Below are 17,715 nucleotides of genomic sequence, written 5' to 3'. Positions count from 1 at the left end.
ACTAGTAGGCCATAAGTGCAAGCAGAGCGTGCAAGTACTGTCGACCGCTACAAACTGTCAAATCTCAGCTTCTCTGTGAAGGAACGTTTGAAATGTTTGAATTATTAGGTTTATCCATTTGCTACCTACCTACTTTATGCATGTAAAAAAGTAGTATGAAGTATCTATCTTCTGGATCCCTTTTTAGTTTCTCAGAAAAACAAATCGATATCAGATGAAAAAGGTATATAAACTGAAATAAAATGTTATCACGTATACAGTATAATTATTTATTTTAAATTGTCAATTGCTTTAAATTTACTTAATCTTGGACTATAGTGATATTAATACTTAATGTGTATATGTAATTTGTAAGTTGATTAGCGGTATACTGTGGTTACTTTGCGCCACTTTTGATGCGTATGCACCGTCCCATCATATGACGTCAGGGTATGACTGGTATAACTAGCTCTCAATGATGACGTAATAAAGATGTGGATTAAAGGACCCAATGCCTTCGATGGTGACGTATGTCGATCAGTGTCGGGTGGATTAAAGGAAATGCCTATGTATATGTAATTTGTAAATTGATTAGCGGTATACTGTGGTTACTTTGCACCACTTTTGATGCGTATGCACTGTCCCAGTCAGGGTATAACTAGCTCTCAATGATGACATAATAAAGATGTGGATTAAAGGACCCAATGCCAGAGTGTAATTGGTTTTCGATGGCAACGTAATGACGATATGTTTTAGTGTCGGGAGGATTAAAGGTAATGCTTCTATGTATACATGTATGTAATCTGGCACCACTGCCGTATCAGGCACAAGTAGTCATTACGTCATTTGCTGGAACGGTGCATACGCATCGAATATCGTCCTGGGCGAAACTAGTACTTGTGCGCTCTGCTTGCACAAGTAATTACTGGGAATTACTTTGTTCCAGCCTAATACAGAACGCTGTTAATTTATTACAGTTTAGGATATCTTCAAACAATTATGCAAAAAATAACTAGGTTTGCAATCTTTATTATACTGTACATAATGGAAAAAGATCAACAGTGAATATGCCAAATCTATGTTTAACCCACTAAAACCAGGAAAGCATCTGGGTAATCTTAGTGGGTGGCGATAGCAGCAGCTTTTGCTCATTTATCTATTTATTTTAATCTTGAAAGTGAGAACTGCGGTTTTAGAAGGCATTTGAGGAATCGGCCTCGGGTCCTAATGGGTTAAGTATATTTTTACATTCGGTTTTACAATGGAACGGTATGTTCAAACCATTGAATCTATCTTGTGGAGTCGGTTACACTTGTCAGAGGCCTTCTCATGGCTGTTCTCCAGCTTTGCAATGCGGGAGCCAAACTGCATGGCCCGCTTGGGCAGTACAGCTGAATGACCAAGCCCCAGCTCCTTGGCTGCTTGTCTCAGGAGAAGTTTCTCTCCAACGCCCCGTGGCAGGGACAAATCAGCCTTCTCCCACACAGGCAGGGAGTTCAGGTAGCTTACCAGTTCCTCATCCAGGTAGGGGAACCTAGACGGTAGACAAGAATATCAAATTACTTGAATCCCTTGAACCTGGCAATGGGCTGATTAAAGGAGCTGAAAGTAAGATTAGCCTGCAGACAGATTAGTTTGAAACGATCATTTATACAAGAAATACATAATACAAACTCAAATCACATGACAATAAATCAAATTATAGCTTGTTAGCTCTGTACTGGGCTTTGTTTAATAAGCAGCTGTACTTGAAATGTACTCTGGTCAAGAATATCAGCCTATAAAGTAAAGCAATCACCTTGCTTCTTTTCCATGGTCTCCTATGACCCTGTCATCTCTGCCCAGATTCCTTGAAGAGATTCTGTCTAGCTCCATGGCCAGCTCTAGCACGAGTCCCTCGTGACCAGATGTCTTAAATCGCACTCTATGCCTGGAGTAACCTGCTAGCTGCTCATCTGCCCCAATGCCTGTTAAAATGACCTGTAGTCATAAAATCACAACACAAAAGAAAATTAGAAAAAACAACCAGGTGCTCACAGGAGATATATAGAGGTAACTATAGTAAAAACTAAAAGTGTTAATGGTGCTCATGGACCATCATGTGAAAACAGACGATCCGGGCACTCAGAAGTTGAACAGCCTTTACATGTTTCGACCTCGGAAGGTCTTCATCAGGGCGAAATGAAATATACAGACAAACTCATAGTACTGGAACACGTGAGAATAGCTATGCAAGTACTGTAGGCAATTAACAAGTGTCCAAGTGCACGTGGGTACCCATCAGTTGATAGAATGGTATTAAATTACACAGGCATGCACAGTCAATCAATCAACCACTCTGAAGCTACATGGATGTATGACAGCCCAGAAGAGAACTATAAGGCATAAGATACTAAGATAGTGATACTATCATCTAAAGATAAAAAACAACTAATATAAAAACAGGGGTTGCGACCCACAGGTTGAGAACCCCTGCTCTACAGCACTGGACAGTCATCGCCCAGATTTGTTAACAAAGAAAACATACTAATACTTCTCAATCCCGTCCCTTTTTTGTTAGTCAATACAGCACTGTGGCTTCACTTATTATTTTTTTATTAAGCTTAAGCAGATACAGGCTATGAGAAATACATTCAAAGAGCCAATATGTCTAAACTGAATGTTGGATGAATGACAGTCCTTGAGCTTTGTGGGATTACAGTCACATACTGAGGAGGTGTTTGTTCAGCCTCTTCTTGAAGGCATGAACACTGCTAGATGTAATGTCTCCAACAACCACAGGGGGAAGGCTGTCCAACGAATCATCAGGACTAGCAGTAGCTGGGCGATTGTGAAAAAAATATCCCTCCCTCAGAAGAGTGTTTCCTGAAACTCCCAGGTTCTCTTTCAGAAGAGCCCCCACGTTATGGTATAGGCTTATGCATATTTGCTGCATGGCTCACCCCTTCTCTCTCTGTCCATCTTCACTTCAACTATCAATAAAGGCAGAAAAAAAGAAGAAAAGCTCATGCATCTCCTATAATGCATTCTCCTATGAAAGTAGTCTTGGCAACCTATTGGCATGTATAAGTGCATGGCATTGTGCTAATGTCTCTCAGACCAAGACTTTTGTTGACTTCAAACCCCAGAAAATATATAGAATTAATGATTTTATTAGGTGCAACACTACCCTTATTTTTATGTAGGCAGGACCAAGCGTTGTGACCGGAACATAAATATGTTATCTGCACTAACACTAACTTTGTGTTTAGATTTTTAGATGTTTAGATTATAGTAGCTTATGCCTTAGTTCTTCTCTGTAACACACAGCTTCAGAGTGGTTGATTGACTGTGCATGCCTGTGTAATTACCGTTCTATCAACAGATGTACCCTTGTTAATTGCATAGCTATTCTCACATCTTACAGTACTATAGAATGAGTTTGTCTGTCTTTATATTTAATTTCACCGGTACCTTCTGAGGTCAAAACATGTTAGATGTTGGCAGTTTTAATAAATAAAGGCAATGCCCTGTCTGCTGTTTCTTCAAAAAAGCAAATTATTTGATAGTTGAAGAAATCACATTGGAGTCACATTCATAAAAGATAGGAGATGCCAGCTGGAAAACTTGGTTCCATGCATACACTTGTACCAACTCTCCTTCCTCCACTACCAAGCTTGGTAGAATACTGTACATACTTTGTGTATACGTTTTCTGTTTGTATATTATTTTGTATGTCTTTAAATGTTCAACTTGTGGAGGACCCTTATGTAAACAAGTCTATTGACCTGTACTTTTGTTGAACTGTACTGTACTACAATTGTATTACAAACTGTTAATACAATTTTCAGTCAATCAATTAAAGATCAAAGCCTGTGCCTCTGCAATTAGCTCTCTGTAACTTAAGTGACACATTTGACTAGCGTACCTCACCTTTGCTGATGAAGTGAAGGGCATCTGGGTCTGGTAGTCGTTCTCTGTGATGACACCGGTCCCTCTGGCTGCAAACCACACAGCACAGCCAATGCTGTCATCAAGCACCGTGCCCAATGGGTACACCAGGTGACAGATGCGCTCCTGGCGCATTTTCTGAAGCTCCTCCTGAGAGATATTGATTTCGACAAAATTCCATCGTCTCTCTGGATTTAGGCCCTTAAGTTCATCGAGACCGTCTCTTCCGGTAATCCTGTCTGGAACATCAAAGGGGCAACTAGAGACCCGAGCACCAGCTGAGTCAGTTGCATCGTTTTTGGGCTTCTTCTTTTGCTTTTTCGGTTTCTTTGTAGACTCTTTCTGAACCTTTGGCTCCCGCAGTTTAAATGCTACATTGAGGAGGTCTATTGGTTGGTCAGCTGGTACGTGACGGTCAGCCAAAGCAGCCAGAACCATCGAGTCTAACCCCCCTGAGAATAATATAGCAATTGTGGCTTGCTTGTTAGCAGGAGCTGAATTACCAGTCACCCTAAAGGGGAGACAATGGACACGACGCCTTACTGCCTCACTCAGCAAACGAATAAGGCTGTTCACCTCCTTGCTTTTCTCTCTGCTTGTTAGCAGTGCTTCCAGTTCCTCCACAGATGGATGTGAACATAGAGGAACTTCGATCTCATCTAATGACTTGGGGACTGATGTGTTAAGTGGACAGACTGGGGAGGTGAGGACGAGGCCCATTTGGTTCATCACCGCAGTGCAGCTGCTAGGGAGACCCTCCAACTTAATTTCATGACCAGCTGAAGGGAGTTCTCTTCCTGCACAAGCCCAAGGATAGACCTCAAAGGTCAGGGTGTGATTGTCTGCAATCGCCTTGAGATCAATCCTGTAAACACCAACAGCTGGGACCTCCTGCCATATGGATTCACTGGAACCAGAGGTGTGTGCTGCTACAGATGTCAGTGTCAGGGCATTCTCCTCAACATCAAACCGCCAAAGCAGACTACGCCTGCCAAAGAAATCTCTGCCAAACCAGAGGTACTCTCCATCCTGTTGGTAGTAGATGAATGCCCATGGTCCCTGTATAGTGGACAGGAGGGAGAGAATGTCTGATTGACTGTTGCAGGATAATAGTTGCTGATGGAGCACCTCTGTGTCATTCTCTTCTGGTCTCACTGGCAAGCCTCCAAAAACCTCCCCATTCCACAACAGTACGTCTCCTGTACCGTCTTGGACTGGCTGAGGGGTGAGGTGGCCCCTCATATGAAGTACATGGGCAGAGAGCTGGCATTGATACAAGGAGTTTGTGCTGGATTTATTGACATCTTGACTGCAGTCGGGCCCTCTTCTTCTCAAGTGTTCATAAATCGTCTTGTCCAGCAGACACTGATCAGGCGCCAGCCTCAGCAAACAAAATATCCCACACATGGCTGCCGTGAAGCGCCCTCAGATGACTTTACACATCCTGGAATTCCTTTTTCATGTTGTCCAGTTCCTCTGAGGACAGAGGATTTCATGCATTAGTGATGATAGTCCATTTAAAAAAATAAAAGTCAGTCAGAAGGATCTTTCAAACTTACTTTTGCTTGAACTAAGTGTTTGACCTCTGTCTGCCAGAAAGAATATGTTACTGTTACGCTGCTGGGTGTAGACTTTCTAGGAAGGAAGACACCAGAACATGCATTTAGTAATCAACTAAAATCCCTCATTCACTTTTACATTGCATTTCTTCTCATTCTTCCCATTTAGGCTGGTTAACCTTTTAATTACACAAATAGAGTATTGTTTAAATGTTATGTTTGAATCCAGGCTGAAAACACTAGCAAGTATTAACACATCAATGGTAAAAGTAGTGCCTCCAGTCTGCAGGTTTTCAGAACCTTTTGATCTGAAAATAAATACATTCTTCGTGTAAATATCTAAACAATATACACACCCTGTTCTTCTTCAGATTGGAGAGCTCATCGACTAGAACTTTCTGCTCATTGATCTGCATGGACACAAATACATTTCGGTTAAATAATAACCCTTCATTTTGTCATACTGGAAATTTGGGGAAATGACAAATCTACAAGCTCTGTGAGCTAGAGACATATACAGTAGGGCTGCACAATATATCGTTATCGTTATCGTATCGGTATCGAGGTATGAACATGCACAATATCAGTATCGCAAAAAGGCAACGGTATCGCGATATAGATACATCGTCGACATATCGTCCACTTCTAAAGCCAGCCCTCTGTTTTAGCCTGTGCCCCTCGGAAAATAAACCATCACTCCGTTTGTCCCTCTGTCCTGTTGTAGCCTGGCTCCAGCCCTGAATCGCTAGCCACGCCCATTAAGAAAATATGTTGCTGCACGATATATCGTATCGTATCGATATCGAGATATCTGCCATATATATCGTGATATGAATTTTTGTCCATATCGTGCAGCCCTAATATACAGTATACTTTTTGTAGGCCAGTGGCTCTAGGGTCAGGTCCTTGATAATATTGCACCAAAAATCTGTTTAACCACCTTAACTCAAGTTCCCGGATATTCAAAAATAGCAGATCTTGCCAGAGGCACAGTGACAATTTCAAGGAGGTTATAATTAAAAAAATGTTGCTAATTAGCCTAAGATTTAGACTCGATTTTATAGTCATATGTTCCAGGGCTAAGGCTAGGCTAGAATATTCATTCTACGATTCTGAAAGCCAGGAAAAACTCGACAGGGTGGGGTGTTTATCATACGACCACATACAGTACATCAACAAAGTAAGGTTACGATTAAGAACTCGCAAAGTTGTCTCTTGGTACCACAGCACCTCAAAGGCACCTCAAAGGCCCTTAAAACAAGGCTCCAGACCTCCCAAAACAAACTGGTCAGGCTCCTACTTGGCCTCACCCCCCGAACCCCTGCCCACTTTGACAGGCTGGGATGGCTTTAATAGGGTCGACGACAGAGTGCAGCATCTTGCAATGGGTCTGGTCCACAAGATTCGATACACCACCAAGATACCCATGTACCTGTCTAAATACTTAATGTAAACTAAGTCCACACCCACAACACCAGAGGGAGTGCAACAAACCATGTACAACCCAGATTCGGCACAAACAAGGGACAAATTTATTTTCGCTCCTATGCCACCAAAATGTGGAACGCCCTACCAACAGTCATTAAGACATGTGAATCCCTTGACTCCTTCAAAACCGCTCTCAAAGGGCACCTACGGATGGCTGCAATTCGAAACTGGCCTCTGTAAAATCTGAATCCCCCCCTTTCCCCTCACTGTATATGTATCTTTTCCCTTTTTGCTTCCTATATGATGAATTCCTGTTCTGTTCTTTAACTACATAGAAGTGTCTATTTGTATGTCTCTAAATGTTTTGATGAATTGAACAATGTGGACCCTGTTGTAAACAAGTGTAATGCTTAATTGGGTCGTCCACTCACAGTTAACAGTCTTTGTATTGAGTTTGTGCTTGAAATGTACTGTAATTCTACAAACTGTTAATAAATATTTCAATCAATCAATCAGTCTCAGACTGGACTGTGGTAAACAAACACTACCCATGGTTCACATGCATGCAGCATGACAGTGACATGTTTCGGAGCTTAAAGCAAACACTAGCCTAAGATTTAGACTCTCGTAGATGTATTTATCGATTCTGACGTCAGAATCGATAATTACATAATATACGAGAGTCTAAATCTTAGGCTAAACAAACACTAGCGAGCGAGCATAGGCGTGCGATGTTGCGACGTGTTTCCCTGGAGATTCGAAAACTCATGTTTACCTTTTTGTTGAGTTCTTCCTTGTGGGCAGACTCAGACTGTCCATGGAAACAGTTATCGTCAGACATCCTCCACAGACAGTTAATTCAATTCAAATAGAAATACAATGTAATTAAGCCCTAGCCTGCCGTGCGGCTTGCTAGCAACATTGAACTCTTCCACTCGGCATTGAACGAGTTGACTTAAAACACTTCCGGGTCAGCCCCTCTTCATTTCTTTTTTGTAATGAAAAATAACAAGCGATACAATCATACAAAGTCTCTTAGCACTGCAGACCTTGCATCAAACTGTACTTTCCTGTGCTTTGTTTTGCAAAGCTAATAAAGTATTCAATCAAAAAACATATCCTATTCCTAAATAAAAAGAAAATTGCATTTTTGGAGGGAGACCTGCAAAGTAGGCTATGAGATCTTAGGGACTAAATAATTAAATTATAGTTGCATGATTAAGAAAGGAAAAGATTCAACATTGTCTTTCAACATTGTCTTTATATACTGGTAGTCACAAGTACATGAAGACAATGTTGAAAGATTTAACATTAAAGTTGAGGAGAAACTGAGGAATTGCTCTAAGGGATGCTTTGGAGGGGACTGAACGCAATGATGGGTAGGGAACAAAAAGCATTCCCTCAATGTGATGACCCAGTTAAACTGTCCAACAATCTGAATATTTTCTATTCTAGATTTGACAAACATGACTTCAGTGATGAGTGTGATTCTGTTTGTGCAGGGATATGACACCTGCCCCTGTGATATAGTGAAGGAACAGGACGTAATTTCAATCTTCCAGCAGCTCAACCCTCACAAAGCTCCTGGGTCAGTCCAGATGGGCTCAAGGGAAGGGTGCCGAAAGAATGTGCCACCCAATTGGGACCCATATTTACCAAGCTATTCCAAATGTTCCTCAATATCAGCTTTGTCCCACAGGCTTGGAAAACAGCAACCATTGTCCCGGACTCCCGCTGCCAAAAACTGCACGGGCACAAGTGCCAAATTGCCCTCACTCCTCTACAAAGCAAATGCATGGAGCGTGTAGTGCATAAAGAACTCTCACTGCAAACAGCTAAGTTCATGGACCCCATGCTTTCTTATAGTCGTTGTGCCACTCTTACTCTTTTGGATAAAATACCTAGTCACCTAGAGAAGCCTATAAAACATATGTCTGCGTCCTTTTTTGTTTTATGGACTTCTCAGCCTTTAATACGGTCCAACCCCATCTTCTCCTATAAGACCTCCTATAAGCCTGTCTGTAACACCCGACTGCCTTGTCTTGAATACTGGCGTTCCACAGGGGTGTTTTACCTCTTCTGTTATTCTCCCTATAGCCTACACAAAATTGAAATAAAACAGGCCATCTTTAGGCCTGTTATTATGAATGGGGAGGAAGTGGAGCAGCAGTGACTTTAAATATCCGGGAACAGCCTTAGACAATAAACTCACCTTTCAGACCAATGCAGATAACACTAGAAAATTCGCAATTTAAAAAAATTGCAGAGTGTGGTTGCCGCAGTGGCTTACATATGCCCCTCCCACTAGTATTGCCAGCCAATTACAATTTCAAGTCACGCCTTAGATCATGCGTAAGTAATTCGGAGGGGATTTAACCCCCGAAATTCATGTTTTTGCGACAAACGGTTACATTTCTCGCATTTGCGGCGCCCCCTATGGATGCTTTTAGAACTTGGTTGATTGAACCACCCCGGACATGTGATTGAAATGTGGGATGGATTGGACATTCCGTTCGTGATTTATGGCATTTTTTGTGATATAGGCCCCTCCTACTAACTTCGGAAGACGATTACGGCCGAACAATACGCACTTTCAAAATTCTGCAGTTCTGGATGGGTCCAGAGATCACGTGTGCCGATTTCTGTGAGATTTGGACAAAATCTGTAGGAGGAAAAGCAAAAAGTGTGTTTTGGACAAAATTCAAAATGGCGGAAAATCTATCATGGCGGAAATGGGCGTGGCCTATATGGGGAGATGCGTCATGACCCAAGGAATCCAGGGAAAAAATATTTTTTATTTTACGACCTACGGTTCAAGAGTTATAAGCCAAAAGGTAAAGTGGGCTGTTATAGCGCCACCATGAGGCCGACCGATAAGATTTTAGAGTTAAATAATTTTAGGGATAATGTTGAATTATCCCTAAAAGTTTTGTAACTATAGTGATTACAGTCTCCGAGGAACAAATACTTGAATGTGAATTTTTGCCTTTTCCCATTCATGTCAATGGGGAAATTTAAAAATCACTTTCACCTAGAAACTACATTCACACTTTGTTATTCAGGTTACTGTGGAGACACATGCTGGAACTTTTTAGTATTGAGTTTGTGCTTGAAATGTACTGTAATTCGACAATCAATCAATCAATCACTGACCTTGAGCAGTATAAATGACCTTCATAAGATTAGTAAATGACCTTCACCAGTATATATGACCTTCACCAGTATATATGACCTTGACCAGTATAAATGACCTTGACCAGTATAAATGACCTTGACCTGTATGCGGTCCGTGACCATGGACTATAGCCTTTCTCTTTTCCGCGATTTTCACCTTTTTTTTTTCAAATCCTCCGAAATCGAAAAAAAACGACATACTATTGTATGACCTCCGAGACCATGGATTAATGACCTTGACATGTATAAATGACCTTCACCAGTATAAATGACCTTGATCAGTATAAATGACCTTCACCAGTATAAATGACCTTGATCAATATAAATGACCTTGACCAGTATAAATGACCTTGATCAGTGTAAATTACCTTGACCAGTATAAATTACCTTGACCAGTATGCAGTCCGACACCATAGACTATAGCCCTTCACTTTTCCGCGATTTTCACCTTTTTTAAAATCCTCAACAATGATGAAGAATCGCGCACTATAGCGCGCCGCTCAATGACCTCTGAGACCATGGACCAATGAACCATGTAAATACAACACATTGAGCAGGGCACTGCAGGGAGTTGAACCCCGTTCAATGAACCATGTAAATACAACACATTGAGCAGGGCACTGCAGGGAGTTGAACCCCGTTCAATGAACCATGTAAATACAACACATTGAGCAGGGCACTGCAGGGAGTTGAACCCCGTTCAATGAACCATGTAAATACAACACATTGAGCAGGGCACTGCAGGGAGTTGAACCCCGTTCCGGTAAACCAGAAGTACGACACCAGTGCCTTAGGTTTTATGTTGTCCTTTACAGGTCCTTTCGTTGAAATACAAAAGCACAAAAATAACATTTTCGAATTACCTTTGCTTTGATTTTTTAAACTTTCTCTTTTGCCGACCTCCCACATTTCATTCGATGATTAACAAAAAACAGTGTTGGATCTGTAAGGATCCATTTGGTTACACGTGCGTGCGTGTGTACATGCTTCGATAACCAGTGTTGGACCTGTAAGGGTCAATTTGGTTACATGTGTTACACTCTCAGAGTTAAAGACCTGTAAGGGTCTATTTGGTTACATGTGTTACACTCTCAGAATGACAGACCTGTAAGGGTCCATTTGGTTACATGTGTTACACTCTCAGACTTACAGACATGGACCAAATGGTCCATTTGGTTACACTAGACCTGTACGTGCCCGTCGGCCACCATATATACTCTCAGAGTTAGAGCTGTAAGGGTCCATTTGGTTACATGTGTTACACTACAGAGTTACATTTGGTTAGCGTGTGCATGCACATGTGCGCCCGTGCGTGTGTAGGTGCATGTGTGTGTGCGTGCGTGTGTGCACGCTTCAATGACCACTGTTGGACCCCATGGGGATCAAGGACCTCAGGGAGCCACCCATAATTCACAACGATCACAGCGAACTCTGTTGCGTCACAACTGGTGGCCAACAGTCATAACCAACACCGCCGCCGACCCACAGGAGAATACCATCGCACAGTGGTATCAGACCAACCACAATCAGCCAGCCCTCAAACCAAACCCTTCGACCTAGAAGAACTCGAAACTGCAATGGGAAAGTTGAGCACCTGGGACCTAACGCAAAGACCTGGCTCATGGGGATACTGAATAAATGCATGGCACAGAAAACCATCCCTTCTGTCTGGAGAAAGGCCAAAGTGGTTGCAATCCCCAAACCTGGCAAAGACCCATCATCCCCAAAGAGCTACCGACCCATTTCCCTCCTCTGCATCACCTACAAGAGAGGCTGCTACTCCAACGCCTCATGCCACTCATAGACACCAAGCTGACTAAAGACCAAGCTGGTTTCCGTCCCGGCCGCTCCTGTGCTGGACAGAGCTCAACCTCACCCAACCTCTGGCTTGCTCAGCTCGCATTCTGAGCTGGCTGGCTTGCCAGAAAGGCTGGTTCTGTTGCTGCAAGGCAGGGCGGAGCAGACTGGGCCAGGCAGACAGAGAGCCAGGCCTCGAGAGAGGCCTGGCTGAGCTGACTGAGCAAGGCTAGTATGGCTGCAGTGGCTGACTGCAAGGGCTGATATGCTCTGGCTTGGCAGCCTGACTTTCTACACTGGCTGACTGGCGGAGCTGACTGGCTGCGTTCGCTGACTGGGCAGGCTTGCTGGCTAGCTGGCTTGCTGAGCTCCCTGAGGGAAGCTTTGGGATGGATCTCTAGGGGCATCGGTTTGTGTTGAGCCTTCCAACGGCGTCTACCTTGATCTCCGTCCTAAGAAAGAAAGACAGAAAAAGAAAGACACGCACAAACCCAACTATGCAGCTTCCACCTGAGGAACCGAGACGCGAAAAAATAACTGAGCGTCACTTGGGATGGTCACAAACTCTCCAACCATACCCACCCCATGTATCTTGGAGTTACACTGGACAGGACCCTCTTCTTCAAAAAACACCTGGAGAACACAAAAGCCACGGTCAACACCCACAATAACATCCTGTGAAAACTAGTGAACTCCAAGAGGGGCGCAGACCCACAAACAATCCGTGCAACTGCCATGGCCCTGTCTTTCTCTACAGCAGAGTATGCCTGCTCAAGCTGGAGCCGATCACGTCACACCAAATTGGTCGACACAGCCCTAAATGACACCTGTCGCATCAACACGGGATGCGTCAAGACAACACCTGTCCCGTGCCTTTATGCACTAGCCGGCACCTCCCCCCGCACATCAGACAACTGTGTATCGCTCAAGATGAATGGAGAACACAGGAGATAGACAGTGAAGTTGGGAATGAACGAAGGAAAGTCTGGAATTAAATGATAGAGAACACCTCACACACACATAGTTTCCTTTCGTGGCTGTTTACATTCGAGGGTTGCCGGTCCTCTCGAACGGAACAGTTTAACGTCATGCCCAGGACGAAAAGATATAGAGAACACCAACATGACAAATAACAGCAGGAAGGCATGGGCCACAATCCACCGTCTTGGCAAAGACCACACCACCCATAATTCACAACGGTCACAGCAAACTCTATTGCATCACAACTGGTGTAGTTATTGGATGGAGCCCGCACACCACCAAAAAAAGAAAAACAACATACTATAGTATGCCCTCCGTGACCATGGACTTTAGCCTTTCGCTTTTCTGCGATTTAACCTTTTTTCAAATCCTCAACAATGATGAAGAATCGTGCACTATAGCGTGCCACTTAATGACCTTGACCAATATCAATGACCTTGACCAGTATAAATGACCTTGACAAGTACAAATGACCTTGACCAGTATAAATGACCTTCACCAGTAGAAATGACCGTGACCAGTATATGACTGTGACCAGTATACATGACCTTCATGAGACTAGTAAATGACCTTGACCAGTATAAATGACCTTCATAAGACTAGTAAATGATCTTCACCAGTATAAATGACCTTGACCAGTATGCGGTCCGTGACCATGGACTATAGCCTTTTGCTTTTCCTTGATTTTCACCTTTAAAAAATCCTCAACAATGATGAAGAATCGCGCACTATAGCGCGCCGCTCAATGACCTGAGACCATGGACCAATGAATGAAATACAACACATTGAGCAGGGCACTGCAGGGAGTTGAACCCCGTTCCGGTAAACCAGAAGTCCGACACCAGTGCCTTAGTTTTTGTGTTGTTGTTCATTTAAAGGTCCAGGTGTGCATACGCATGTGCGCCTGTGCGTGTGTAGCTGCATGTGTGCATACTGTGTGTGTGCACGCTTCAATGACCACTGTTGGACCCAATGGCGATCAAGGACCTCAGGGAGCCACCCATAATTCACAACGGTCACAGCAAACTCTGTTGCATCACAACTGGTGGCCAACAGTCGTAACCAACACCGCCGCCGACCCACAGGAGAATACCATCGCACAGTGGTATCAGACCAACCACAATCAGCCAGCCCTCAAACCAAACCATTCGACCTAGAAGAACTCGAAACCCGGAAAAGCAGCAGGGATTGATGACATACTGGCAGAAATTATTCAGCACCTGGAACCTAACGCAAAGACCTGGCTCGTGGGGATGCTGAACACATGCATGGGACAGAAAACCATCCCTTCTGTCTGGAGAAAGGTCAAAGTGGTTGCAATCCCCAAACCTGGCAAAGACCCATCATCCTCAAAGAGCTACCGACCCATTTCCCTCCTCTGCATCACCTACAAGAGAGGCTGCTACTCCAACGCCTCATACCACTCATAGACACCAAGCTGACTAAAGACCAAGCTGGTTTCCGTCCCGTCCTGTGCTGGACAGAGCTCAACCTCACCCAACACATTGAGGATGGGTTTGAGGGAAAACAAATAACTGGAGCAGCAACTGGAGGGCGAAGCAAGCACGCAGGCAGCTTGTGCCTGCCTGCGTGCCTGCCTGCCTTCCTGCCTGCCTTCCTCATGTGGAAACTGCATAGTTGACTTTGTGTGTGTCTTTCTTTTTCTGTCTGTCTTTCTTAGGATGAAGATCAAGGTAGACGCCGTTGGAAGGCTCAACACAAGCCGATGCCCCTAGAGATCCATCCCAAAGCTTCCCTCAGGGAGCCCAGCAAGCCAGCTAGCCAGCAAGCCCGCCCAGTCAGCCAACGCAGCCAGCCAGCTCCGCCAGTCAGCCAGTGTAGAAAGTCAGGCTGACAAGCCAGAGCATATCAGCCCTTGCAGTCCGCCATTGCAGCCATACCAGCCTTGCTCAGTCAGCTCAGCCAGGCCTCTCTCGAGGCCTGGCTCTCTGTCTGACTGGCCCGGTCTGCCCTGCCCTGCCTTGCAGCAACAGAACCAGCCTTGCTAGCAAGCCAGCCAGCTCAGAATACGAGCTCAGCAAGCCAACGCAGCTGGCAAGCACGCAGTTAGTCTAAACCAGTTTCAGACAGGCAGGCCAAGGCAGACAGACAGGAAGACCGAGGCGCCTAGGCAGGCAGACAGGCCAGGAAGGCAACAAAGTGCAGGCAGGGGGACTATCCGGCCTAAGGCTGCGCTGCAAGGGTTGGAGCCTGGCCAGCTCCTGCTGGTCTTGGCTGAGTGGCTGTGGCTGCACAGTAAGGCTGCGGTAACCTAGTCTGGGCTTGCTGCTGCACTGGCTTGCTCAGCTCGCATTCTGAGCTGGCTGGCTTGCCAGAAAGGCTGGTTCTGTTGCTGCAAGGCAGGGCAGGGCAGACCGGGCCAGGCAGACAGAGAGCCAGGCCTCGAGAGAGGCCTGGCTGAGCTGACTGAGCAAGGCTGGTATGGCTGCAGTGGCTGACTGCAAGGGCTGATATGCTCTGGCTTGGCAGCCTGACTTTCTACACTGGCTGACTGGCGGAGCTGACTGGCTGCGTTCGCTGACTGGGCAGGCTTGCTGGCTAGCTGGCTTGCTGAGCTCCCTGAGGGAAGCTTTGGGATGGATCTCTAGGGGCATCGGTTTGTGTTGAGCCTTCCAACGGCGTCTACCTTGATCTCCGTCCTAAGAAAGAAAGACAGAAAAAGAAAGACACGCACAAACCCAACTATGCAGCTTCCACCTGAGGAACCGAGACGCGAAAAAATAACTGAGCGTCACTTGGGATGGTCACAAACTCTCCAACCATACCCACCCCATGTATCTTGGAGTTACACTGGACAGGACCCTCTTCTTCAAAAAACACCTGGAGAACACAAAAGCCACGGTCAACACCCACAATAACATCCTGTGAAAACTAGTGAACTCCAAGAGGGGCGCAGACCCACAAACAATCCGTGCAACTGCCATGGCCCTGTCTTTCTCTACAGCAGAGTATGCCTGCTCAAGCTGGAGCCGATCACGTCACACCAAATTGGTCGACACAGCCCTAAATGACACCTGTCGCATCAACACGGGATGCGTCAAGACAACACCTGTCCCGTGCCTTTATGCACTAGCCGGCACCTCCCCCCGCACATCAGACAACTGTGTATCGCTCAAGATGAATGGAGAACACAGGAGATAGACAGTGAAGTTGGGAATGAACGAAGGAAAGTCTGGAATTAAATGATAGAGAACACCTCACACACACATAGTTTCCTTTCGTGGCTGTTTACATTCGAGGGTTGCCGGTCCTCTCGAACGGAACAGTTTAACGTCATGCCCAGGACGAAAAGATATAGAGAACACCAACATGACAAATAACAGCAGGAAGGCATGGGCCACAATCCACCGTCTTGGCAAAGACCACACCACCCATAATTCACAACGGTCACAGCAAACTCTATTGCATCACAACTGGTGTAGTTATTGGATGGAGCCCGCACACCACCAAAAAAAGAAAAACAACATACTATAGTATGCCCTCCGTGACCATGGACTTTAGCCTTTCGCTTTTCTGCGATTTAACCTTTTTTCAAATCCTCAACAATGATGAAGAATCGTGCACTATAGCGTGCCACTTAATGACCTTGACCAATATCAATGACCTTGACCAGTATAAATGACCTTGACAAGTACAAATGACCTTGACCAGTATAAATGACCTTCACCAGTAGAAATGACCGTGACCAGTATATGACTGTGACCAGTATACATGACCTTCATGAGACTAGTAAATGACCTTGACCAGTATAAATGACCTTCATAAGACTAGTAAATGATCTTCACCAGTATAAATGACCTTGACCAGTATGCGGTCCGTGACCATGGACTATAGCCTTTTGCTTTTCCTTGATTTTCACCTTTAAAAAATCCTCAACAATGATGAAGAATCGCGCACTATAGCGCGCCGCTCAATGACCTGAGACCATGGACCAATGAATGAAATACAACACATTGAGCAGGGCACTGCAGGGAGTTGAACCCCGTTCCGGTAAACCAGAAGTCCGACACCAGTGCCTTAGTTTTTGTGTTGTTGTTCATTTAAAGGTCCAGGTGTGCATACGCATGTGCGCCTGTGCGTGTGTAGCTGCATGTGTGCATACTGTGTGTGTGCACGCTTCAATGACCACTGTTGGACCCAATGGCGATCAAGGACCTCAGGGAGCCACCCATAATTCACAACGGTCACAGCAAACTCTGTTGCATCACAACTGGTGGCCAACAGTCGTAACCAACACCGCCGCCGACCCACAGGAGAATACCATCGCACAGTGGTATCAGACCAACCACAATCAGCCAGCCCTCAAACCAAACCATTCGACCTAGAAGAACTCGAAACCCGGAAAAGCAGCAGGGATTGATGACATACTGGCAGAAATTATTCAGCACCTGGAACCTAACGCAAAGACCTGGCTCGTGGGGATGCTGAACACATGCATGGCACAGAAAACCATCCCTTCTGTCTGGAGAAAGGTCAAAGTGGTTGCAATCCCCAAACCTGGCAAAGACCCATCATCCTCAAAGAGCTACCGACCCATTTCCCTCCTCTGCATCACCTACAAGAGAGGCTGCTACTCCAACGCCTCATACCACTCATAGACACCAAGCTGACTAAAGACCAAGCTGGTTTCCGTCCCGTCCTGTGCTGGACAGAGCTCAACCTCACCCAACACATTGAGGATGGGTTTGAGGGAAAACAAATAACTGGAGCAGCAACTGGAGGGCGAAGCAAGCACGCAGGCAGCTTGTGCCTGCCTGCGTGCCTGCCTGCCTTCCTGCCTGCCTTCCTCATGTGGAAACTGCATAGTTGACTTTGTGTGTGTCTTTCTTTTTCTGTCTGTCTTTCT

General features: G+C 45.0%; 1 protein-coding gene across 2 annotated transcripts; it reads right to left on the bottom strand.

Annotated features, from left to right (window-relative positions):
• Positions 1 to 45: 45 nt before the first annotated feature.
• asdurf (ASNSD1 upstream open reading frame) lies at positions 46 to 7,836 on the bottom strand. Of its 2 annotated transcripts, none has more exons than XM_083775915.1 (4): positions 5,469 to 5,544; positions 3,892 to 5,385; positions 1,778 to 1,959; positions 46 to 1,513 (listed from the first exon to the last, which is right to left on the bottom strand). In XM_083775915.1, exons 2-4 carry the CDS (start codon positions 5,314 to 5,316, stop codon positions 1,255 to 1,257), a joined length of 1,866 nt encoding a protein of 621 aa, XP_083632041.1. In that variant the 5' UTR covers positions 5,317 to 5,385; positions 5,469 to 5,544; the 3' UTR covers positions 46 to 1,254. The 2 variants fall into 2 exon arrangements, with proteins under 2 accessions (XP_083632041.1, XP_083632042.1); XM_083775916.1 differs by lacking the exons at positions 46 to 1,513; positions 1,778 to 1,959 and adding exons at positions 5,825 to 5,878; positions 7,672 to 7,836 and having other exon boundaries at positions 5,207 to 5,385.
• Positions 7,837 to 17,715: the final 9,879 nt, after the last annotated feature.

The sequence above is a fragment of the Protomyctophum parallelum genome, assembly GCF_964188405.1.
Source record: "Protomyctophum parallelum genome assembly, chromosome: 11".
In the NCBI taxonomy this organism is placed as follows: Eukaryota; Metazoa; Chordata; class Actinopteri; order Myctophiformes; family Myctophidae; genus Protomyctophum; species Protomyctophum parallelum.
This window is presented reverse-complemented; position numbering and strand designations above follow the sequence as displayed.